The sequence below is a fragment of the Strigops habroptila genome, chromosome 1 (genome assembly GCF_004027225.2).
Source record: "Strigops habroptila isolate Jane chromosome 1, bStrHab1.2.pri, whole genome shotgun sequence".
Lineage (NCBI taxonomy): Eukaryota > Metazoa > Chordata > Aves > Psittaciformes > Psittacidae > Strigops > Strigops habroptila.
The window spans coordinates 103,861,943-103,888,080 of NC_044277.2; the positions used below are offsets into that span (position 1 = coordinate 103,861,943).

Consider the following 26,138-nt stretch of genomic DNA (forward strand, 5'->3'; position numbering starts at 1 on the left):
AGAAACCCTCCAGGCAGACAGATGAAGTGTTCCTACATAACAGCATCACACTTAACAGTTACTGCGGCAAAAAGCTAACCGCAGAGAGCTATTTGGGGAGCAGATATGAGCAGAAATGAGTTCACACAGAGTAACTCCACCTGAGGGCAAAGCTAGTTCTAACCATTCATCACCAAAAAAAGAAGAAAGTACACTCAAACTACCTGAAATGGAGAGCTTTCACCTTTGTTATCTTTCAATAATAATAGCTATCACACAGGTTAACAGTTACAGTCAACTTACGCCCCAGGTCTTCCACAGGAGTAAGATGTTCAAGCTGTATCAGAGCAAGAAGGTAACAGCTAATCTATTAAAGCCAAAGGGAAAATAGCTTTCTTCCAGATAGTAATCATGAAACAAAACTCCAAGCAAGTTTACAAACTCTGTAATTGATAACCTGGAAAAGCAGCATGCCCGCAGCAGAAAAGATGTGGGAGCCAACTACAGGACTTCTGGCAGCCTCCAAAGTCTTGCTGCTACTACTACTTCTCAGACACAGCAGCAGCAAAGAACAATACCTAGCACGATGTCCAGATGGGAGAGATGTTAAAATTGAGGTATAAGGATTCAGAAATTATACTTCAAGAGAGACAACTCAAAGACACACGAGGCAAGCAGCTGAGCTTGTAGACAATCCAGAAGGAAAAGAAACTTTCAGAGGATCAGTTCTCGCCCTGATTCTGTTTATTTGCAAGTTATTTGTCTCAAAGAATCTCAAGAATCTTCAGTTAGATGCCATCTTGTCTAGCTTTAAAAGACAGATTTTGGAAAACCTGAGGGCTGCTCAACAGCTATGGCTACTGAGATAGCTCAGCCTTAAGTCCTTCATAAAGGACAATGAGTTCAGCTTGGGTATTAGGACATTAAATATTTGATGTAATAAATCACCCAATCACCAGCCCTCTGGGCTGTCCTCCTTGACCACAGCTTAAGTGATATTCCTATTGTTTCCTTCAGTTTTATAGCAGAAAGTGTTATACAGTTAGCTTTTAAATAAAACAACAATGCCATCAGTTCTTAATGTTAATACTTGTCTCTTATTTAAGTAAGGTAATTACAAAGCAAAAAACCAACTTCATTCTTATTTGCTAAAACTGCTTGCAAGCACAAACATACACTCATCCACTCACACTCTCCTTTAGTTTCTGTGGTTTACCAATTTCAGTTGCCCAAAGTACTGCTTGGTGGCCAGCCAAAGCACTAGGGTGTGGAGCCAGGCTTCTGTCCAGCACATTTAGATGTTTCAGTGATGTTCATGCAGCAAATACCCACAAGGACCTTCCTTTCAGATTATATATAGTCTGTAGCCTTTGAAGATTTCCACTATGTCCCATCTTTGGGCCTCCAACAGCGTTGTTAATTCTCAACCCCACCAGCATTGCTCTTTCTCTGATCTCGAGTGTTGGACTGGCCTGACCTTCACAAAATCATTGTTTGTCAGCCATATCCCATAGATCACTGCTGTTCAACACCATGTACAAACATTACTTAAACAAAGCACTTTTGTACTTATTAACCATGTAGTGGTCCCAAGGAATACAATGAACCACTAAAAATGGGATCTATATGCCCAACTTTAGAGGTTGTTCTGATAGATGTGCTGTACTTGCATATTCACCGCATCTCTTCATAGCCAACCAGGGAAAACTGTCATTTCTGTGGCATGACTCACCAGCCCTAGACAGAGATCAAGCTGTAACCACAGATGCCATTTTCCCCCTCACTGACCACAAGATGTCTAGACATTTACAATTAGATGAGGAATCCTACTTTATGTGACTACTTGTCTTCTGCAATGTTCTGCCCTTTAAGTAGATGGGTCATAGGACAACAGAAACTGAAATCCTACATATGTCATAGATCACCTCAACAACAGGTGCTATTGCACCACAGCAAGCTAAACAGGAACAAGCTTTTCTCACTACAGGAATTCATTACAACAACTGTGAACAGGCTGAATAAAACAGACTAATTCAGGTTAGACAAGACTTATGAAGGTCAGACCACATATTTCCACTGTAAGTCTTAAGGAGGACGTAGCTTCTTCCAACAGCTGTTACCAGGAAAGACCAAGTTAGACCCATACATAGGAAGACCAGTTTTTCAGGTAGTAAAATATTTGGAAAACCCAGTACTTTATAGTTAGCAAGCTCCAAAGTTGCTCCATTACTGGGCAGTGACACCAGAAATGGTGGCAAGAGATAGAAGGTTTCACCAGACTACAGAAAAAGTCTTTCCTTGCTGACAGGAAATACAGAAAGGGACAATCTTCATTATGATATACCAGACCAGTAATGTTACAAGCCCTTGTGGAAATGCTCTCTCGAGTAAACATCTGTGAATGAGGGAAGCATCTGAAAACTGAGGACGAGCTTGTTTCCAAAAATTCAGCTTGTGTACACACACACACTTGTATTTTGTTTTACCTACCACTATGTTATGAAAACTGTAACTACATGCATAAGTAACCAGTGGGTTTCAAACTTGTCTTCCAGAACTGCCCCATAAAGTAAGGAAGGTGACTGCTGCTGTTGCAATCACTTGTTTCATTTGCCTTGCAAAACGATTCTTGTCCTTGAAAACACTGAGAGAGAAGAGCTGTGAGTTTCTCCTGCCAAAGGGTCAGTGCTGAGAGAGTAGAAAATGCTACTGTGCTGGAAGACACAGTGCACCATTGTCTCAATGCCAAAATTAACTTAGAAATGCTGGAAGGTAAGAGAAGAAATACAGTTATGAAACACCTTCAGATATACCCCTACCAAGCAAGAGGATGATGCAAAATACTAGTAGCTTGGACAGTGTCAAAAGATTTGCCAAAACTTCTGTGGTACGACTGCCACCCAAGGGCAAGATGATAATGCGTACATCTCTTGCATTTACTTTCACTGTATAAACCAACACCAGGGCTTTAGCTTTACTTGCCTGAAAAGCCTTTATGTAACCCCAAGAAATGTCTTGTCTCAATGATTTTGAAGGGCTACAAAACTTCAAGGGAACTCATGACTCAGAAAATTCATATGTGGACCACAGAATCAAAACGAAATCCTTCAGGCAATCATTGAGAAAAAAAAAATCCTTCCTAGCATAAAAAAGTTTGAGAAGTTGTTGAAATAAATTTGCAAGAAGGCAGCATTCAGTCTTAGCAAATTGGGTAAGAGCAGCTGAAGTAGTACCAGAGAAAGTTAGACTCATATACCTGCATGCTTTAAGTATGAAATGGCAAGGCACGAGTCCATTGTAAAGGGGAAAAAGCTTTTAATTTTCAAAGGATAACAACATATCTATCTTCACAATATGAGCAAATATGCTGAAGTTTCTCCAGAATACAGTCTTCATTCTCACTGTTAGAGTAAGAAGGCACAAGAAAAGGTTACCCTGAGACTTCTCTTTTAGAGGCTAAACACTTGCATTTCAGCAGTTCTTAGTAAGAAAACCAAGAGTAGTACAACCAGTCTTTGTTGTAACAGGAAAACCATCAAGCCTCTGCTGTGACCTCTGTACTGCATAAAAACTAGGCAACCTACACTTCACTCCCTTAGTCTAAATGTGTTTATGAGCTGACTGACTCTCAGATGCTTTTGATGTGAAAACATGAGGAATGGGGCAACAGCTTCCAGCCCAACATAAACAGGACTGTATTTCTTTAAGTAACATGGCAAGTTCTCTGGCTGCTCAAACCTTGGCAGATCCCCAAGAACGTTCAAAAATGAAGAGTCTCAACTCCTGTACGAGGGAGAGGTAAGCGGGATGATCTAGCTGCAATAAAACAGGTTTATAGCACACCTCCCCTCCTACTCCCTCACATCACTAGGATTTCAGGTAGTGCTTCTTCCCAGCAGAATTTGTAAGGCACATCTCCTACAAGGAATTCATCACTGGTTTTGTGTACTTGTTTGACAACATAGCCAGCAAAGAGGCAAAACAAGGTAACTAAGTACTTCAGTCATACCTACGGTGTCAAATAAGGTGCAAGCCTACTCTCAGGTCCAGCACATTATCTTTTCCTATCTGAAAAATAACTCTTCAACAGTGACTAGAGGTGCTCACACTTTCTCCTCATTATTCACTTCCAGCTTCTACTGAAAGTCTTCATATCCCAGGTAATGCAGTACGGTGCACTGGACAAGGCCAACCACTCAATTTTCCCCTAACACTGGCTTGTGATACAGTATCTGGGAATGCAGGAAAACCACAATACTAAGTTGAAAATACATCTTAACCACAGAAAGCTCGTTGGGCAACCCTTCTCTTCCACAGTCTGCATCGTTTTCAAAGGATTTGTTTCTATGGCCTGAAAATTTTTGTGAACTAAATTGGAATCAAGGACTCCCACATTCATCCCCTTGATAATATAAAAGCAGCACAAGCTAAATACTCTCCAAATGCATCATGCACTTTTGCTTTGAAGCAGTTCGTACCTGGATGGCCATGACAGAACCATAGAATGGTCTGGGTTGGAAAGGACCTTAAGATCATCTAGTTCCAACCTCCCTGCCATGGGCAGGGACAGTTCACACTAGACCAGGTTGCTCAAAGCCCCGTCCAACCTGGCCTTGAACAATTCCGGGGATCACTTGTGATATGTTAAGGGTGTAAGACATTGAGCTGCAAACAGCAGTTGTCTACTAGACCACTGTGAGAATAACCAGCAAACATTTACACTGATCTAGAGATGCAAAACCCATTTTTATAGAATAGTGTTGGTGGAACACTGTCAGTAATTCTGGCCAGCCTGAAGGGCCAGCCCCAAGACACCCACAATCCAACACGTTGCAAACAAGCACTGGATCAAGCATTGGAACAGGCTGCCCAGGGAAGTGGTTGAGGCACCGTCTCTGAAGATATTTGGAAGATGTACAGATGCGGCACTTCAGGATACGGTTTAGTGGTGGACATGGCAGTGCTAGGTTAAAGGTTGGACTTTATGATCTTAAAGGTCTTTTCCAACCTAAACACTACTATGATTCTATGACATTTAAACACCTTCAATTTAGAAAGAGGTAATTTTTCCCAAATGCAAGATCCAAAGCAAAGAAAATTCAGGGAGGTGGGCCAACTTCCCAGAGAATCTCCACATCAGCTTTCCAAGCAACCAAGAGGAAACTGAAAAACATTTCTCCTAACTTGTAATCTAGTGATGACATCACAGGAGTTGTTCTCTTTTTAGGAGATCTTAATTGCTTTATGTTTCCAAAAAAAGTGGCCAACAAAACATTGGGAAGGATATTAAACACTAACTTGCAATTCCATTTATTTTCCTTCAAATAAAGCTGTAGTGTCCAATTCAGATGCCTTTTTAAATTACAGAGATCTCCAGTCCTAAAAGGAGCTATTGTGAAAAGCTAAAAACCTCTTTTATAATGCATATATACAATTCTATGTTTTTATAAATTGGCTTGTCTGGAGGGACTAAACCGGTATGCAAGACTACAGCCAACCATCTGAGCGGGACAACTGCTGCATTCAAATTTGTTCTCCAATTATTTTCTTCTTTGGTCTATGAATTTGGTAGAAGCATTTCCTCCTTGAAAGACTATGCTACTTTAAGTACTTAATAAAGACTTGCCTAGGGCAAGGGCCAAGCACCTCTTGAAGAGAATTTCCTCCTTTACCCTTATATATCACACCCCCAAGTAGAGGAAAAATTGGACAAACCTGTTATTAACTGAGAGGTTACATTTGCTTTAACATCTGAAACCCCCCAACCAACAAACATCCACAAGCAGTTCCTCCAGTTCATGTTGAATTTTGGAAAGCTTACATGAAACCAGATCAAAATTCAGTTCTCCATTCATGGGAGAGGGAAAGGGAAGACTCCTGGTAGATGATATACTCCTAATAGACATAGAGTGCTTCATAAAATTTAAAGGCTGATGGGGTAACACCCTTCAGACCCAAACCAAGCCCCAGAAATAACAGGTAGTGTCTTATCCTCAAGTTAAAGCATGCAGGCACATGTTCTAGATCTCTCTCCAGAGAGCAGGTATTATGTCCACGTGCAGCAGTCTTCCCCACACCACATCCACATGAAAAAGTCCCAATGTGACTGAAGACACCAAACCGAGACCTCAACTGATACTCTATGTCAATATGCCCATATTGTAGCCAGCAATCAAGGGCTTTGCTTCCTATACCACCACATGTGCTCTTCTCAACAGCCACTGGTCATGACTACAGTCAACTCTATTACTCCATCTCTGGAGGTACTCTGCTGATACCACCTGCTGTTTGAGGGGACCCTAAGCATTCTACTCCAAAGAAAATAGCTCTGGTCTATGCCCAGGGTGCGGGGGAAGTAACTTCAAGCCAGAATTCCTGCTGCTAGATGCCACAACGGGCTAAAAGACATTACGTAAGCCCCACAGGCAGAGCCACAGGCACCAGCTGCATTGGGAATGGTTCAGAAATTCTTTCACAGATTAAGATCTTACCAGAAAAAGTGGTGGTGGGGAAGGGAAGGCAAGAAGAATGATGCATGACTTTCACCCAGCCAAGCACAAACCTTATGTACACTCTGTGTAGACCAAGAAATTTCTGGTTAACTGGTACACACATTATCTTCCTCCAAGATCCAGGAATGAATGCTTCCTACTGGTTTCAAGAGCTGCAGGAATTAAGCTCCTGTGCTTGTTGTGTACAAGCAACAGAAGCAGCTCTGAAAAAAACCATGAGAATCTTCTTCCCATGTTATGTGACTGATTCCAGCCTGATCCCAATGAAGGGAGCTTTTATGCGGCCTGCTCAACTGCCTCAGCCCATGTACCAGTTAGAAGCTATATTACATTATTCTCTTACAGTTCTGCAGGACAGGTAAACAAGGAGGGGTATTCATACTCCTCAGAAATGCAGACAGTGTATTAGTTTAAAATTTAGCTGCTTTGGCAAGGAAAAACCTCAGAGCCAATTAAGGAACAGTCAGTCAATCCCTTTGTAAAGCTGTGAGAACTCTGTTCTCAGAGCAGACCCAGAGCCTGCTCGGTGTTTAGAAGCAGAAGATTCCACAGCATTCTTCCTGGAAGCCTGGTATATCTCACTACCTTGCAGAGAGGCAACACCCAGTCAAGAATGACCTGGAGAGAACAACAGTAATAAATCCATTTATTGAATGGAGTCAGCAAAAGGAAGAGAAATACAAATTCTCTTCCACTCTTTAATGTGGAATCCACTGCATACTCTGCAGAAGTTAGAAGTTATATTTACTTCCAGTTTGTTAATCCATTAAAGAAGTTCCCAGAAGATTGATCCAATTTTGTTTTAAGTTACGTGGTAGAAAAATAAGTATTTGAGTTCTTACTAGCATGTGGCAGTCACTGACAAAAGCCTACAAGAGTGATAACAACCCCTGGTCCATTACCAACTCAGATAATCCCATTTAACAGAAAAGTTAAATAATCTAACCTTCAAGTCATGCACTTGTCCAAGATGTTTTTCAGGATATAAAAGGTAAGAGTCTTCAGGATTCCGAAAGCTTATTTTGATGACTGTTTCCACATAAAGATGATTTTTATTAGTTTATGAAGAAATGCTGACAAATACTTCAAAAACAGATTCCAGGTCATGGTGAGCAAAAGCTATACACATTTTAGTATTAAAGCTTTTAAGTTTATTTTTAACAGGTACGAATATCATTTAGCCAAAGGTTAGATAGAGCTTTTCATCCCATGAGAGCTTATACAAACTTCACAAGACACAGCCAATGCATTTGCTAATATACCTCTCTTGGAACTGCAGATTGCTTCTTGATACAGAGCAGGGAAGTCCCTTTTCTTACACTTGCCTTTTACATTCCTCTTGGAGGGTTAGTTGCTCTGCGCTACAAAATAAGCTAATCTGTCTCATCTTTATGTAGGCTGGGCAAAGTCAAAACAAATTGAGAAACTTGTTTGAAGGCCAGACAGAAAACTGGCTTTAAGTGAGCCAGTTAAGCTTCAGAGACCACTATAAGCTAGGTAAGAGCCATTTCCCTTAAAAATCCAAATAGAGGTCAAGATGGTGGGGGGCAGAAATGCACTGGTCTCTAAAGAAAACAGAAAGTCAAACATATGCAGGAACAAGGAAAAAGTCATATCAGTAGATGATGTTAAACTGACAAAAGTAATCCAACTACTAGAATGTGAACAAAGTGCTATATTTTGTTGACATTTGAATTTAATACAGGAATTACTGAAATCCCTATTTACCTTCAAAGCATTAGTATCCATTTCAAAGAAAAAAAATAAAATCAGTTGCTGTGTCACTGTATGTGTACTTGACACAAGTTCAAACCAACAAAGTAAAGGCAGATCTGGATGTCACCTTATTTCCCCAGATCACTTTCACATTAAATGTATCAACACTTGTAGAGTACTCAAATCCTGTGCTGAAGACACAAGCTGGTAACCAGTAAATCTGCATTCAGCTCAGTGTTTTCCTGAAGCTTGTAATAAAGATAGTACAGATCCATTTACTGAATAACTAGAATGAAGAACAATAAGTGAATGCTCATTCACAGAGCAGCCCTTCAGGGGACAAACCTCCTAACCCCCTCGAAGGGGGGCTGTCCCCCGAAGCATTTGTTCTCCTATTGTTTGCATCTTGGGAGATGTGCAAGAGATCAGAAAGTCAGTTTATCCACTGTAAGCTGCACACTGTTGCAACTTGCCTAGTTTCCCCACCACCCACAGGGTAAAGTTTCCAAGCCCAGTCTCTTGACTCCCTCCCTGGTCAGATCAGACTTCTGAAAGTTTCTTTAATGTGCATCAAGCAGAGATGGCATCTTCCCTGGGGAAAGCAAAAGGCTGAAGCTTGTCACAAACTAGGAGTATTCATGGGTCACAAGCACGGGGAAAGCCACAGCACTTTGCGGAGTACAATATGAATCCATAAATATTTACGGGGAGCAAATACTCATGGGCTACATCTGTATTAGTAAACTAAAAGGGTGAAAGAACAGTCCACTGTCAGTCTAAATCAAGAAAACTGTGCCAACTAACACTCTCCCAGACAATATCTGCCACTTCTCACGGTTCAGCAGAGGCAAGGGACCATTTCAGATAAGCAGACTAGATGCAGATGCTCTGGTTTGGCAGAGATAAGCTATACAAAGGCAAACTGAGCTTTTAACTTATTTAGCATAGATGTTGCTCAAGTCTATGCCAAGTGCCATATTCTGCACCTGAAGCACAGCAGTTTTCCCATACCATATGATCTGATGCCTAACAGAAGTGCATAGGATATAACACTGGTTTCACAATAGCCAAGTGCAGGTGCCAGCTGCACAGGTGTACTCTTGACATTGCAAGACCAGACTGGTGTGCTAGCACTAGAAGCAGTAAGACATTTGGCAACTGCTGGCATCGAGAGGCCCCCGGGCCTTCTGACTGACAAATAAGCATTTTTTCACTTCCTGCCACTTCCTGCTCTTTATTAGTGTCCTGGTTTTAGCTGCGATAGAGTTAATTTTCTTCCTAATAGCAGGTACAGTGCTGTGTTTTGGCTTTAGTCTCAGAACACTGTTGATAACACACAGATGTTTTACCTGTTCCTAAGGAGTGCTTATCAAGGACTTTTCAGTGTCTCATGCTCTGCCAGTGACGAGGGGCACAAGAAGCTGGGAGGAAGAAGACAGGACACCTGACCCAAAGTGGCCAAAGGGGTATTCCATACCACAGCACGTCATGCCCAGTATATAAACTGGGGGGAGTTACCCAGAAGGGACCAATCACTGCTCAGGTTGGGCTGGGTATCGGTCAGCAGGTGGTGAGCAACTGTACTGTGCATCACCTGGTCTTTGGTTGTGTGGGGTTTTTTTGGCTGTTTTTTTGTTCTGCATCTCCCCTCCACCTTAGGTTTTAGACCTCTCCCCCCTCCCCCTCCCCCATTACTATTATTTTTACCTTATTTCAATTATTAAACTGTTCTTCTCTCAACCCACAGGTTTTACCTGTTTCCTATTCTCCTCCCACAAGGGACTGAGCCAGCCAGGCTTAAACTACAACAATTAGCTACCAAATCTGTTATATAGTACCTTCTTTCTGTTTCCAGTGTAATGGCACCTTCCTATCTCCTCTCATATTAACAGTTAAAACAAGATTCCTCACAAATCTTTACACTAAATCCCTCAAATACACTGAAACTGAACATTTACTTCTATGAATTGATGTTGCTTTAGCAGTATGACTTGTGCCACATTATGTAAGTTAACATCTCCAGTTTTCCCACAGTTTCAGAATACTTTCTACAGTATCTCATGAATAGTTTTCCAGGGTATAAACATGCATGTGTGCTGTGATTGCTGGCCAGCAGAGGGAGACAGGATACTGTCGTCAAATAGAAATCCAACGGCTTTCAAAGCATGCCAATAGAACACAACGCAACTCCATTTTTTCCTCCTTCTTCCCTTGATTGCTACTAACTTATATGAAGGGAGGCAAGAAGTGAGCCCTTACATATTCTGTTTTAGCTCTAACGTAATTAAAAACTTGAATTCAAGTATCTGGAGAACTTTGCACAAGATTCATTCACTCACACTCTGCTTCTCAAAGTGTTACCTTCACACCAGCTCACCAACTGGAAATGAAACTGCAACTTCTTTATGTCACCAGCATTATCTCAACACAGCTTCAGCAATGAAAACTGCTGTCTGGCATGATTTCACATAATTAAGAGATCTGGGGAATCCAAAGGAAGGGGTGACCTTCCCTAATGGCCCCAATATTAACTAGTTCATGGAATAAAGAAAATTCATCTTTCCAATTGCAACACTGACCGAGCTCAAGCCTTTGACCCAGGTGACCGCTGACAGCTGAGAACTCAACAGGTTGTGAGTCATGCCAACAAGCTGCAGGTACGAACTCCCAATTATTCTCACACTATGAGACAAATATCGCAATCAAAAGGAAGCTAATTGAGAAGAGCTGAAAGAGTGACAGTAAACACTACCATCCCAAATTTGACCATTCAGGTCAAAAGAGGCCTGAATTCTTGAGTCCAGAGTTGACAGTCATTCTCTCTTTTTCCCCTCTGAGATGGTGAAAAAAAGTCAACATCATCAACCTCCTAAAGAAGGAAGCTTCTGAGAAACAGAGAAAGAAATCTCTGAAAAGGAATGTGGCAAAAAGTGTTCATTAGTATTGCATCTAAATGTAACAGATACTGTTAATTAGAGCTTACAGTGCTTGCATAGAGTCTGTGAGCGGTGAAATGAAGAGCAGATGCAGCTGAAAGACTGTATCAAAACAGTCAAGAAGTGGAATATACAAAGAAAGTCAACAATGTGTACATATAAACTGGGTAGGACTGATGTCTCTGTACTTGAAAACTCTTCCTCTAAGACTACAGGCTACCTTTCTCCATCTCTACCCACACAGCAGGTATCTTTTGACTACAAAAAAAAAAAAGCACATGGAAGAACCCTAGAGAAATAAAAGCAAGTGTCCCATTGATACCAAGGTGCTGAAAGATAAAAAGTTCCCAGTAGAAGACTGGTTTTCTAGGTAAAGGAGAGAATAATCTAAGATGAGACACTGGTGACTACAAACTCTGACATTCAGCATTGCCTTCTCAGCTACCAGATCAGTAAGCAGCAGGAGGTCCTTTGGCACACAGGCAGAATCTTAACCACAGCCCTGCTCAAGTTGTAAGGCTAGTATTGGATAGGATACTTACCTTTAAGGACTCAGCCAAGGTATCAGAGGCAACACATAGAAGCCTCAGTGTGCTCAGACTCATGAAGGAAACTCCCTCACTAGCAAGATGCCTGGATAATCCAAAGAATCCAGTGCTGAAGTTAAAGTTGCTTTTTTGTACTGAGCAGCAACTGAAGCGCCAGTGCTTTTAGCCATGCTGCAGAACGCAAGAAGGATGCTGGTCATTGTATGAACAGGCTAATGTGTGCCGTGCTCTTGATCCACCCCACTACTTGGTCTTGTCATGCAATGTAGGCTTTCCACCTTTCAGATCACAACACCCAATCTAGCATTATATACCATTATATGATACACATGACAGTTCTGTGAATTTTTTAGGATCAAGTATCTATTACATGGTTGCCTCTGACTTGTGGAAAGCTTAAGTCTAATTCAGCAGTACATTCCAGACCAGAATTACTTAATGGGTTTAGTTAAGCAAGAATTGGAGCATCTTTAAAAAGAAGAACACACTGAAACAAAAACCAAAGCAAGCCAAAACACACCAATTGCAAAATCCAGGAAAAAACCAGAAAGCCGCAGCTTTCTACCACGCTACAGAGGGGACTAGTCTGTTTCTATAGAAGGCAGCTAATGCCGTCTTTTGGCAAACACACTCTCCAGACAGAGCCAAGAGTCTAGCAGATGATTTACTGATTAAAAGAAAAATGAGAAACCGAAAACAAAAATTTTCTGGAGAATGTAATAATTTGCATAATCAAGCCATCCATTTCAGTCCTGAATTGCCTTACCAATATAGCAGGAACAGGCTCAAAACACCTGGATACTATTTAGCTATTGCACAGGGATCTTTATATAAAATGTCTTTATGTAAATTCTGATAGCTATGAAGAAGCCAATATAAGTTTGGGCTTGTCTGAAAGGTTTTTGGATAGTGATTCCAACTGCAAAATAAATTATATCCTCTTTCTGTTCTGCAAGGAAGTCTTCCCCCAGCTCCTCCTCTAGTAAAACATGACAGATACAGTTGAAACAATATGGTTTTGTACAGTCAAAGCACAGCATTATGGGAGAATTTTTCTTCAAGAGATCAAATTTAACACTCAGGAAACACTCATTTAAAAAAATTAAACTGCAAGCAAAGGCAGACTGAAAGGAGAATACTCACTTGTAGCGTAGTGTCGAAAACAACAAGCTTAGAGCTTGTTGGAACAATGTCATAACACTTGTGTGACCTCATGAATCGCACATAAATGTCACTTTCCGATTCTTCAAGTGCTGTAAGTAAAAACATTATGTTGTTTTATTTAAGTAACCTTAAAGTTAAAAACATGTCAAATCAACTGAACACCACTGCAGAAGGACAACCCTAAAGCAAAACTCAAATTCACACTTTCAGATCTGGACCGACAGTCAGTCTTGCACTTTGCATTTCAGATTCATCTTTCAGATTAAATGGACAAAATGCATTGGTATGAAAGTCCTTTCTCATCAAGAAAGAACAAAAAGCTGTATTTAAAACAAAAAACAACCTGTTTTTCTAACAGCAAACTATTGGAATATGTAGTTTGTTCTACTCTAGTAGAACTAGAGTAGCTATGTACAGGGGAAGCCAGCCTGAAACTGAAGTAGTGCCAGACTTGACTAACTCAAGCTCCTTAAGTAAGTATTTCTTCAATCTCATCTCTGTCCAGTCTACTTTTCACATAGTAATTTTGTATTTTCAAAAGAGGGTGCGGGCAAGTTATGTCATCAGTTCCATTCCCTTCAGGCTACTTCACATACAGCATCATTAACCCAACACTTTATAAAAACAGGATCCATTTGGCTGGAATGGCTTTAGTGTAGCACATCTGTAGCAACTACATGCAATCCAGTCCACATTATCTTAAATTTACTTTGCATTTGTCAGTTCAGATGCATATGCAAACATTCTTCAGATCTGCTCAGGGTTTGTTTTTTTTAAAGCAGTTTGGCCCTCTATTCTTTCCAGCAGGTACCTAGAACTTGGTCAAGGTTAACCCCTCCATCTGATAGGCACCCTTTAGACCTTGTAGTAACACACACAAACTTGGTCATGTGTTAAACTTTTGAGTGATGTAAAAACAAACAAAAAAAACCTTGGAATACCTACTGATCATTGAAGAACTTCATATTAAGAAGCAAAACTCAAAATCCTCATTTGCTAGATCTGCTCATCAGTCATCTAGCACTGTACAAATTACTCATCACTTCCACAGCACAGTTTCTTGAGTCCAGAAGTAAAGCTGGGCTGCCCCTGCAAGTAGCTACTCTAGAATACAGGCAGTCTCTTCTACGTGCTAAGCAAGTCCTTCATCTCCAACTCTCATTACTCTTTAAAAACACAACCAACCACACCTTTTTCCCACTGAAACACAGGGAATGTGAAATAGAAGTTGCACAGGAATACAGGGGAGAGCCCAACTGGGAGGAAGCGAAAGAAAAAAGAAAATAACCTGTTGGATTTATGTTCCTATAAATGTCAGGACCAGAAGTGAAAATAGCAGGAGCTGGGAAAATTGATAAGAGATTAGGAAACCATGTGAGCAAACTGATAGGGAAAGGACAAAGCAGGCAGACTTGGACAATGCTGGTAGGAAGCCACCTTTATGAAATGATCCCAAAGAGGAACTGCTACTTACTAGGGCATGTATAGAAAAGGTTAAAAAGGGGAGTTTGGGACAGAGAAACCTTTATGGAACTCCATAACATACCAACATCTTATCATCCTCTAACTTCTGCAGTAGCATAAACAGCCACTGTCTGTATGAAATTAATTTAATGACTGTGCAATAAAGTGAGTTGTTGGGAGGTTTTTTGTTACGATCTTTCATTTTGTTGACATTGTTTTTAAATATACAAACTAAAAGCAGTGAGGTGACCAGACACTAAGCTTTGAAACAATATAAGAACATTTAGATGTCATACTAAACTTCCTGAAGACCAGAGTTTTAAGTTGCTTCTACAACCATAAATGCAGGCCCTCTGTGCAGTATCTTATTTACTTTAATATTATCTTTTTCCATGCAATAGTACACAATGAGAACAGCACTTGAAGCCGTAAGTCAAATCACCACTAAATAAGACTGGCTGCTAACATGAGCAGTAACCACTAGAGACACTGCACTGTGACACCTTTCCCCAGCACTACAACAGTCAACCTACAGAACAGGACAAAACTAATTTCTTCCAATTTTAGTCCCCTGCCTCTTTCCTTAGATGCCTGCTGCAGCAATTGGAATACAAGACAGTTCTGGATCATCTGCAGACCAAGTTTATTCCCCAAACTGAAACAGCTTCTCCAAAACCTTCACCAAATAACCAGAAACTGCTACAAGCATATGTATACAGGGAAGTTACTACTCTAATTATGAATCTGTACATCCTATTGAGTCTGTGGCCTTAGCAATATGACATTATTCACACAAATAAGCATACTAAGGGTAGAGACAAACATAGGAACACCTCAAACAGCAGATGAACTACAAAACAACCAACTACTTTTAGCTGGGGGGGGGGGGGAACACCCAAACAAAAATTACACTCTTAAAGCACATCACTGCTCAATACAGTCTTGCCAACTTACCAACAGTTATGCAAATTTAATGTACCATGATAGAAAGCACAGTAACTGTGAAGCAGGACACGTTACCAGATTTAACCAGGTAAGGCTGTTAATGGCAGCCACCAGTCTGTACTGACCAGCACAGTGAAAGTGTGCCTGTAAACCCTCCTCTCACCACACATTCTCACTCCACAAACACAACTCCAAGTGGACCTTGACAATCCTCACCTACTTTGGGTGCATGGGATTGATTAGATGCTATATAGATGATGCAACATAGGGTGAGCCTTATGTTGTCTTCCAAAACTCAGAGAAGGCACCACAAAGCAACCGCTTCCTAAGCTGACATTGGAAAGTTACAAATAAAAATATTCAGAAGCTTGAGACAGCTATCTGTGAGCACTGTTTAACACCCATATAAATACTAGGAAACTAGCAGGACCCTAACAAGGATCCAATTGTCCAGCTGGAACTGAGGTTCATCTCTACAGAAGATCCTTATACTTATAATGCACCACTTTATTAGTTACTAACTAAACATGCAAAACATAAGCAGCACTGATTTAACTCATATGCCCTACATGACTTCATCAAATTGGATGGATATTATAATTGTTGAAAAGGCTTTTTAAGACCTTCTAACACCTTCAGCTACTTGGGATTACTAAACAGATGCTGTAGCCTAATTCTTTGTACAGGTATTGTATGCATATTATGTACATACAGCTGCTCAAAGGAGAAAAGTTCTCTCAAGCTGAAGGCTCAGCACATCTCAGGGTGCACTCACACCTGTTGTTCTTGTACAGCACAAGTGGACAGGGCACAGTTATCTTTACAGATCCTCTTGCCTTCCAGAGGACAAACTTACTGCTTTTGGTTGTATCCAACCACCACTGTGCTGCAAACACAATGAATCAAGTAAAAATACCCTCATCTCCATTAGGATATTTCTACTTCCTTACTTATTTTCCACTTCCAGTCTTATTTGCTTTTCTGATAAATGCTCATCCTTTCTGGCTACTATTAGGCTTCTGCAGTCTTATCCTGTACCCACAAAGCAGTACGCCCTTTGGATGGACAAGAACAGATGCCTTTCTGCTAGACTTAAAACCTGACTCAGTCTCTGCATGTCATTTCTGATCTGCACAGCAGATCATCTGCCCAACATGCAGGAGCTATGAATATATACTGGCCATTCTTTCACCATAAAGTCAGTAACATTCACATGTTGATATGACGATGGTGTACTACATGAGCAAGAGGTGGCATAAAATCTCAGCTCCTGCTTGAGGTAGCAACTGAGGAATCCAAAATTAGATTTGCATAAGAATCCTCATTTGCACAAGCCCCAGTTACACTAATTTAATGCTTAAGATGTCCTAATCTGTGTCACACTGATGGCCACAAAGGCGAAGGAATACATGCTACAGCCCAGCTTCTTAAATCGGGGACTTCTAAGCAAGTCCTCCTCCTCCTCAGAGGCTGAACTGGAGTAGCACCTGTGCTAAGCATGGTCTGCCCTTGACATTCCCATCAATTGTATTCCTTCTCCCTTGGGCAGATGCCTGATGTATGCCTTTCCATATTGCTCCTGCAACAACTCTTGCAAGGAGTGGGAAGATGGAAAGACACTATATGATTACGACTGCCCTGGAACAGCAAAGACAGTTGCAGATAAGCCTCATGGAGTACATTTGCTGGACCTTCACTTAGGATTAGACCAAGACTAGACCAAGGAGGACACTGCCTCCAGCCAAACCTCAGCTTTCTGCAGCTCATGATCTGGAAGTTAGTTGGCTCACAGACAGAGCAGATTCCCAGCAGGACACATCTTAATCTAGAGCACGATCAGCAAAGAAGAGTCCACTAATAAGTAGCTGAATGTGTACTTCCATGGGCAGAGGGGGATCACTTATGAAAGCTTATTTCTTGAAGATTCATCTGGAAGTTATTCTGCCAGCGGACATTTCTCCACGTGCACCCTTTCTCCCTATGTCATCAGTGAAGGCAAAAAAACCACCTAAAATCCAAATCCCCAGTGCTGTTTTCTGCAATTTTTAGTAGAGCACAAGCAAAAGTCACCTGAAAGGTTACAAAGTTTTTTTTGACAGTTTAAAACCTGAAATTTAGAGCCTTGTCATACAGCCTTTTACAGAGCAAACTCTCTCTCTGCATTGGCATTTTATTTATTCCTACAGGTAGAGATCCTTTAAAGAGTCAAAGATCAACCTATTTATTTGTCATCTACTCCCCAATCTTATTCACTTATTTGACAAATGATTTTTTACTCCCTTCCTGTTTCCCATCCCTGACTTTAACATGACACGTGTCAACTGTTTTGTTTCAGGCAGTAAGTATTATTTACAAAAACATCACAGCTTTTTTTTTTTCCTTAACAGATAAAACCATTCAGTACTAAGTATAACTGTCTATTTAGAGAGCTCTAAGGTAGAGCTATCATCTGAATACTTATAAACGATAGGGGAACTTCTGTGGCATTACTGAAGCCGTTTCCTCAGAGCTCTACTGAACAGATGCCTTCAGTTCCACTCCTACTTTTGCCACCATGCAGGGTGCTTTTCTGCTGTAGCTTTCCCCTCAGAATTTCAAAGCCTTCAAAAGAAAGGAAGAGAAAGAAAGCAGCGCCTGCAGATGGAGAACAGAAACACGCAGTAACACATGTTCAACACACATTGAAAAGCTTCCAAACAGTGTGACATAAAAACCTATAGAAAGTTCCTCAGAAGTGTTTACTGCAAACCACAAGCTGTATTTCTATGCTATATTCATACTGGGCTGACCTAACAAGATCTTCGTGCTTCCTAATTTCAACAATATAAAATAGGAAAGGCCATGATTTTGTATTATAGCTATATTATGCTCCCTGTATTTCTGCACTGGTATCCAGTCACATTTCAAGTTTAGTCTGTGGTTCCAGGAGCATTTGGAAGGAAGACTTAGGGTTCCACAGAGACCATTTTCTCTCATCTGCTTTGACGAGTTAATTCCACCACAGGCCACAATGCCACTGCTGCAGCTCTCTATAGCAGCCCTGATCCACATGGTTAGATTGAGAGCTGGTAGCTCTAGTCATTCTCAAACATTCGATGGACGTAAAGAACCCTTCTCATGGGCCTAAACAACTGTTTGTATTACTGACATTTCTAAAGTTTACTATGAAGTTAACTGCCAAATTTTAGAAGCCCTTTAAAAAGCAGGAGGGAAAAAAACAGCTGATGATAGCAGTATGTAAAAAATATGCTCAGCTAACTGTCTAGCTACATGAACAACTTAGGGGAAGACAGAAAATACATATATAAACAAAAATTCCACCATCTCCCCTGATTTTTAATCTGAATCAGTCTGGGAAACTGTGTAACTTCAAAAGCTGAGAGTTTTCTTAGAGCAGCAGGAGGCAAGAGCTGCCAGCACCCAACACTACACTCTTCACCTTGACTCCTATTAGCATAACCATTGTCCCTCAACCAGTTCTGATGGATGGATAGAAGGAAACGGGGAAGGGAGTAGAAATGTGCTTTTGTGATACTCTCACATGTATTAAATAGCCTAGTTACTGGAAAAAAAAAAAAAACACCCAAATATTTTCTTTTTAGTTACTGCACACACATATGTATTTAAGATTACTCCAAGTCACATTCCTATTTTAAAAGGGCCAAGTAATATGTTGAGTATCACATTTCAGATGCCAGGTATTAAGATGTTGCAGTTAGAGACAACATCTATTTTTCATCCCAATGTTTCCCACAGAACTGATCCAACAGTAATACATTACGTGAAGTTTATCCGTATAAATTATACTGATAAACTTTACTAAAGGAGGTGTTATATCAACAAAAGAGAAAACAGGGTAGAGTCCTTACTAAGTTGAATAATCAAGTAGAATAATTAAGTCTTTTGTTAACACAAATAAATAGACAAACACATATCATCACAGTGAAAACAGGAATTGGAGAGTTGTTCATGTACATCTGTCTTAACCTGCAACTTGAAAGAGAAATTTTTCACACCCTTAGCCAACATTCCTTTGTTAGAAAATACAGAGTAACTACCTTTTCAAAGGCTGGGTCTAAAGATGTGGCTCCACAGCAGCATAAGCAGCAGCAGAACATAGTAGCTCTGCTGGTCCCTCCTATGCACCGGCAGTGTGGTTCCATTCCCCCCATCACACTGCATCTGGATTTATACAGAACTCTTCCACAAGTTGGCTGGAAAAGCCAAATTTGTCACAAGTTATTGGCCTCCTGATAGTGCCAGTTTTAGGTTTGTTCAGCTCCCATATCTAGCCATGTGGCAAGTAGATTATTCCTGCCCTTCCCTTACACTAGAAGCTATACAGTACAAGGACACCATCCTTGCTATGGCAGCTAGCCATAAAATCAGCTTAGCTAAGTCAAATGGTGCCAGAAGACACCAGGGTGACTAATCACTTAAATAAGCCAGCGCAAGTTACCCTCTCTCCCTACTGTTACAGATAACCCTTGGCAGAGTATACAATAGGTAAAAGACATCATTACCCTTGTAAGTTGTTCTTCTGCTTGCATTTTTATCTGAAAGTTGTCACCAAAACTTGCTATAAGGTTTCTGTTCACCTCCAGTCTGAACTTACTGAATGAGTTCCTTAATATCCTTGATAACCTCCCCAGTGACTTTCACAATGCAGGAAATGGTAGTTGCTCTAGTGTCAGTAACACACCTCCTCTAATAGATCCGAAAAAAACCCAGACAGAACACAAGCCTCCAGAATGGATATAGCTAATCCACTCCAAGAGCAACAGTGACGCTACATAGTAACAGCCACAAACTAAGCCCCGATGTATCTACAAGCTCACCAATAGTCTGCGACACAAGAGTTTTAAGGGAAATAGAGGCATCTGAATGAGGTGGGGTTTCAAGAACAACATTCCAGGAATGAAATGTTCAGGTAGGGTTTTCATCAGCATAATGGACAGGTGGGAACAGATTCTGAAAAGGAATCCAGTACTATGCTGTGTACAGTATGCTGCTGTGATCACGAGCAACAGGTTTAGCTGTTTCTCCTACCTTCTGTAAGAAAAATATTACTAATTTTTTAGATAGCTTCGAATGATATACAGACAGATTAAAATGTATATGGTATATCCTGTGAAAAACATAGTAACTGAGGGACTGGGAGAGAAGAACAAGAAACTGTAATTTTGTCACAGAAGAACACAGTGAAAGGGCATGACTTCTCAGTCTGCTGAGCTGTCTGCTAAAGAGCCAAGAATACTGAAAACAGTGGAGAAAAACAAGACACCAGAAGCTGAATCAATGTCAGTCTTGGTAGGAGAAGAATACTAACAGAGTTTAAGAAGAGCAGGAAAAAAAGTGATGTTGTACTGCCCTATTTGATTTCTGTTTATTCAAGAGGAAACTTTTCTTAGGAAAAAATCACCCTACCAGCACAACTACCCATGCCATCAGTCCCAGGATAAGCCCGCGTGGTAAAAAGGATGAATAAGCAGACAGAGATGGTTACACAGATGTGTACTCTAAATGGCAGAAGATAAATCATTTAGTTTTTAGAATATGCTCAGCACAACTTCATTGCCGAGATGGCAACCAAGGCTGGCACAGGACTCCTTCCAATTCCAGAGGGGAAAGAACCCAAACAGGTTTAAAGTCTAATACATAGAAAGTAATATGACGGCAGTGATAGGAATTGACTATTCTATCACAAGCTGAAAGGATTTCAAATGCTAGGGATCGAAAAGAGAGGATGTAGTGAGAGACCAGATTTTTTTCTTTTTCCACTTTCTGAAAGCTGTGAAGAGCTTTAAAATATCCTGGCAGACCACACATTAAAGTTACGGAATAGCATTACTCATGCAGCCACAGGCTATGTGATATGGATGTTGCTGATTGAACATTTCCCACCCCGATCTAAAGGAATGCATGAGCTGGCAGCTAAAGAAAGATCACAGTAAGTTTACAGATGTTAAGATATTCTGATACAAAGAAGTGATAGGAAGTGTATCTAGAGATCAGCATCGGAAAGTTTCTTCAGTGATCCGAGATTAATTCAACTATATGTTACAGCATGAATACAGAATATGACACAAAGAATAGAATTTTGTAAGGGAGCATAAGCACATAGGGACAACATTAGAGTAAACAAGCTCTACCCTGCTAACTGTATCTCATCCTGCAAAGAGGAAGAGGGTCTAGAGGCACATGAAATGAGAGGGGAGGAATAGGTACATTAACAGGTAAATAAGAATGGATAGAGAAGTAAGTGCACACCATCTTATCACTGCAGTCTTCAGAAAAAGGTTAGTAATTTCTAACAACAGCAAAAAGCTAAAAAAACCCCACGTGTTAAAACATTTCAGTTCAAGAATTATGTTCTTAATTACTTCAGACACTTTTGAACACATCATTCAGGATTGCTTGTATCTACACCTTTTTTGCTGCACGTTTTGGTATATCTTTTGAATTCTAGAGTTTGTGTTCAGTCACTTTAGATCATTAAGATGTTTTCTCCCATTGTCACAAGGAGTTGCTTGGTGCAGAGACAGCACACGGTTACACGTTAAAAACAACCATTCCTCAACTCTGCAAGTTCATCAAGGAGAAGATACAGTACCAGTCAAAAGGAGAGCCACGTAAATTCTAACCCAGTCAGAATTCTTAGGTATGTAATGAAACCAGCGTATTTGTAAGCACCTACAAAAGAAGCAAAGAAAGCCAGTATGGTTGTGTCAAGAACGGTTTAGTCTGATCAGTGTTTACTCAGGATAAAATGATCAACTGGATAAAAAGAAGAAAAATCTTAAAAAGTCACAGTACATTTGAGACACCAATTTCAAAGCAAGTGGATGCTACTGCATGTGGAAGAGATATACAGCAGGGTCACCACAACATAGCTAGCTGCACAACAAGCAATCCCAGCTGCAGCAAAACTGCAAGATGCCTTTTTTCCCCAGTGAGTTCGCAAAAATAGATGACAACAGAGTGTTTTTAAGAAGACATGAACTCCAGTTCAAACTCTTCTCAAAGCTGGAGGATTTGCAAGGTCCATCTCATGCAAATCCAGCAGTACAGAACCACAAGCAAGTTCATGCTACATGGCTACATGTCTTTAGTTTTCTACAAAACACTCTGGAAGAGCTTTTACTAGCTTGGTATTTCACAGGGAAAACATTGCAAGAGAGTCTTGGAGGATCAGGGCTTTGTTTTATTCAGCGTTCTCCTTAGTGATCTTCAAAACAGGAATAGAACATGCTTCAGAAAATTTTCAGTAAGAGTTAGAAATGGTTGAAAACTTTAAACTTCATATCTTCAAAATGAATTCATTTCAGAGAATATGAGAATCTGAAAAGAATTCAGATTGGGTGAGTGCAAATTAGGGGAGTGACTAAATATTACTACTACTGAGAAAGAACAGTCCCATTATTGATTTGATCTGCTGTAGCAGAAGTAGGATAGAAAAGGCACAGTTTGTTTAAACAAAATAACAAACAAAAAACCACCCCAGCTGTTAGAGAGCTATTAACACATTCCAGAAGCTGGTTAGACAGAACAAAGCAACCTAAGGACACTGTACAGTCTCCTTCCTTAAAGGTCCTAAACACGGAATGAGACAAGCGTCTGCAACTGCATAAGCACATCCTGCTTTAGTGAAGAACAAAAAAGGTTTAGTTCCTGAGAATACTTCAAAAGACCCACATTTCTGGTTTTCAGGCTTAAATATCTCCGCTTCTTCACACCTCAGTAGTAGCTAAGACATGTATTAGTTTTCTCTTACAAATAGCTGCCTGAAACAACGAAAGATTCAGACTGTGTTTCAATCTTTCTTATATTCATAGTACACTTCAAAATCCCACACTAACTTTTGTTTCTCATTTATCGGAGTCTTGATAAATGGACTGAGAAGTTCACACTTTTTTTTTTTTCACTGCAGCTCTCCACTGCAGTGTGGAAAAGCAAACAATCACTTGGGATTTGAGGCAGACAAAAAAAAGTGATGAGCAGCTTAAGAAACTTCACATTCCACAGCCAATTATAGTAACTATGAAGTTTCTTGTCCAGGCAGGCAGGGAAACTTATTTGTTTACAACCAAGAGTTGCCTTGCTTGGGGACTAACTGGTAAACAGTATCTGAAATCAAATGCATACTTTTGAAACAGCCCACTATCACTTACATCAACTTTTGGTCAAAGATTTGTACTTTGAGGAAAGCTACATCACAGTGGTTCTGTGAATAAAGGTAGCAACTTCAGGCTGCAACCTAATAATGCTTCTAAGATTTTCACCACAATAAAGAATAAGTTCACCTGAAGAATCTTCTTCAGAAGATTCATGTTCAAGATCTTGCCTTGACAACAAGCACTATGATTTTTTCCCTTAAGAATCCCAAACAAAGATCTAATTTAAGATGTCGCCTGTCTGGAATGCAGACATGCTCTTCAAGATTGTGAGAGGCAGGCCACAAAAACACAAGAAACTAAAAATGGTATTAAGCCTTTGAATATTAATACCATTAACCATGCACTAGAAAGTTAGGAAGTCGAGGAAGGTTTGAGGTATGCGATTAATGAAAGAATAAACCAGCCTGTATCCTTACTGTCTACACTGGAAGACTGGTAGACAATTTGAACTTCTGCTGTTTCTTTAAAGTAAGTGTAAGTCCTACCACATGTACAGTTTGCAGACACTTTAAGAAAGGGATAACCATGTAAGTCTTTTAGGAATTAGTTACAGATCAAACCTAAACAAGCAGCTTAACCAAAATATTATTCCCAAAACAAGCATTTTCAAAATGAGTACACAACATCTTCATAACCCACAGTCCTATCCTTCCTGAACAGGGCAAGCAGTTAATCTTTAGATCTTGCACTGAAGACTCGCATTCTAAACTCAAAGCATCATTTATATAACATTTAAGGAAGAAATAAATTTTTAATCCTAACTCTTCAGGACTTTGGGCTATGTTTGCTGGATAAATGGTTTTGTAAGGGCCAATAAACTGTTGGTCTCAAATCCTGAATGACTACTTATAATAGCTTAACTTGAAGCTTTTAATCATTCAGTATTTACATTTTCATTTCTCTTTAGTCTCCCCTTACACATTTCTTCCCCTTCCCTCCCTATGCATGCCATTATTTTCTAAATGTCTATTATTCCTATTTCTTACTAATATTTCTGAATCTGTATGCACACTTTAATAAGTGTTCTTTTTCAATATACCACTTACGAGATTTACCTAATGGCAGGTGTAGCTTGAAGCTATACAGAAAAAGGACTAGCAGTTTCTTAGCTAAAGTAGGTGAGATCCAACACACATCCATGATAGTATATTTAGATACAGCTTTCTGGAATCCAGTTTAGAAATTCTACTGATCCATTCTCTGTACCACAGATAAACGGCAACTTCACCGAAAGCTCATCTTCCTCTGAACTCCTATGATGTCCATAGAGAGCACTGTTTGGGGGTTTTGTTTGGTTTGGGGCTTTTGTTTGGTTTGTGTTTGGTGGTTGGTTTTTGAGGTTTTTTTGTCTTGTTTGTTTGTTTTTAAAGAACTGATACAAAAATTCTAGGGAGTTCAAGCAAGACTAGGGCAGGAGAGATACATGCAACTGCTTGCCTAGGGCAAAGCATCCACCTGCTCTACTGCGGCATTCAGAGTCTTCTGTTAAAGGCGACCACACAATCCCTTTCACCGAGTGATCCTGCTCCATCCTCAAGTGATTCAAAGCATTAGAAGTCTATCCTACCAACTCACTCCTATAGTAACTATGTTGGAAGTTAGAATAGTTTTCAGAGCTTACACAGGAAGAGTTTATATCCATTTGTTCTTGTGCCAATGTTGTTCAGTTAATTTTCCTCCCTGGTGTTTACCACCTTCCCACCCTTTACAGGATGTTTTCATACATACAGTGTTATCACATCCCTTCTTGGCTTTCCTTTTACTAAGCTAAATGAGCAAAGCCTTTTAGTTTACTCCATTAAGGCAAGTTCTATATTCCTGGTCTCATGAATGGCCCTTTTCTATGCCTATCCTAGTTTGCTCCTTTCTCCAGCACCTCAGATATCTCCTTCCTCTGTGCCTTTGCATCAGTAGAAATTCAAACTAAGCAGCAGAGAAGAATACCACAGTGTAAGGGAATGGTAAACAAAAAAACCAGATTGAGTCCATTTCTTAAAACGCCCAGTGTCAGAACTAACACTCAGTCACAACACACAAAGAAAAACAAAATAATATTGTCAAAAAGAACCCCAACCCTTTAAAAAATACCCTAAAAGAAAAATAAAAGCGGAGGAGATGGGGGGAAAAATCACAACACAGATAAAACCACTGATCTACAGTATATGAAAACTGCTTTTAGAAAATGTAGGAGTGCCATTTAACTTCTGCCACAGTTAAAACTGGCAAATTCACCAAACCGGTTCACATAAACCAACAAAATCCATGTAAAATTAAGCAGAAGAGGCAAGAATCTAAAACCAAGTTAGATTCATTCAAACAGTATTTGAAAACTACCTTGAAGATATCCACATCACATTCAAATAGTCTTAGATGTGGTTTACTCTTAGAAGGATAGAGTTGTTTAAGCTTTCCAAAGCTCCATCTAGATGCCAAACTAGACACCTAAAAGTTAAATTCAACTTTGTTCCAACACAGTTATGCTTGTATTGGTACTAAACTGTTTTGACTATATGTTAATCCTAGCCACTGGTGCAACCCTTCTACAGAAGGATTTTCCCCTGAACTCCCAGATTCTACTTTTTTCAGTCTTCTCTACTCATAGAAGAGTCACCATAAAGGCCACCACAAGATGCACCCAAAGGCAAACAGTCTCAGTATGGAGAGGTATGTTTTGTTTCAAGATGCAAGAACCATTAC

At 40.1% G+C, this 26,138-nt stretch overlaps 1 protein-coding gene across 6 annotated transcripts in view; it reads right to left on the reverse strand.

Moving 5' to 3' along the window:
- PRKAG2 (protein kinase AMP-activated non-catalytic subunit gamma 2) overlaps positions 1 to 26,138 on the reverse strand; it is a 228,903-nt gene that overhangs the window by 18,882 nt on the left and 183,883 nt on the right. For all 6 annotated transcript variants that reach the window (XM_030512110.1, XM_030512092.1, XM_030512136.1 and 3 more), the window contains one exon: positions 12,835 to 12,944. In XM_030512110.1, the coding sequence (XP_030367970.1) occupies positions 12,835 to 12,944 (110 nt within the window). The remainder of the gene's footprint in view (positions 1 to 12,834; positions 12,945 to 26,138) is intronic.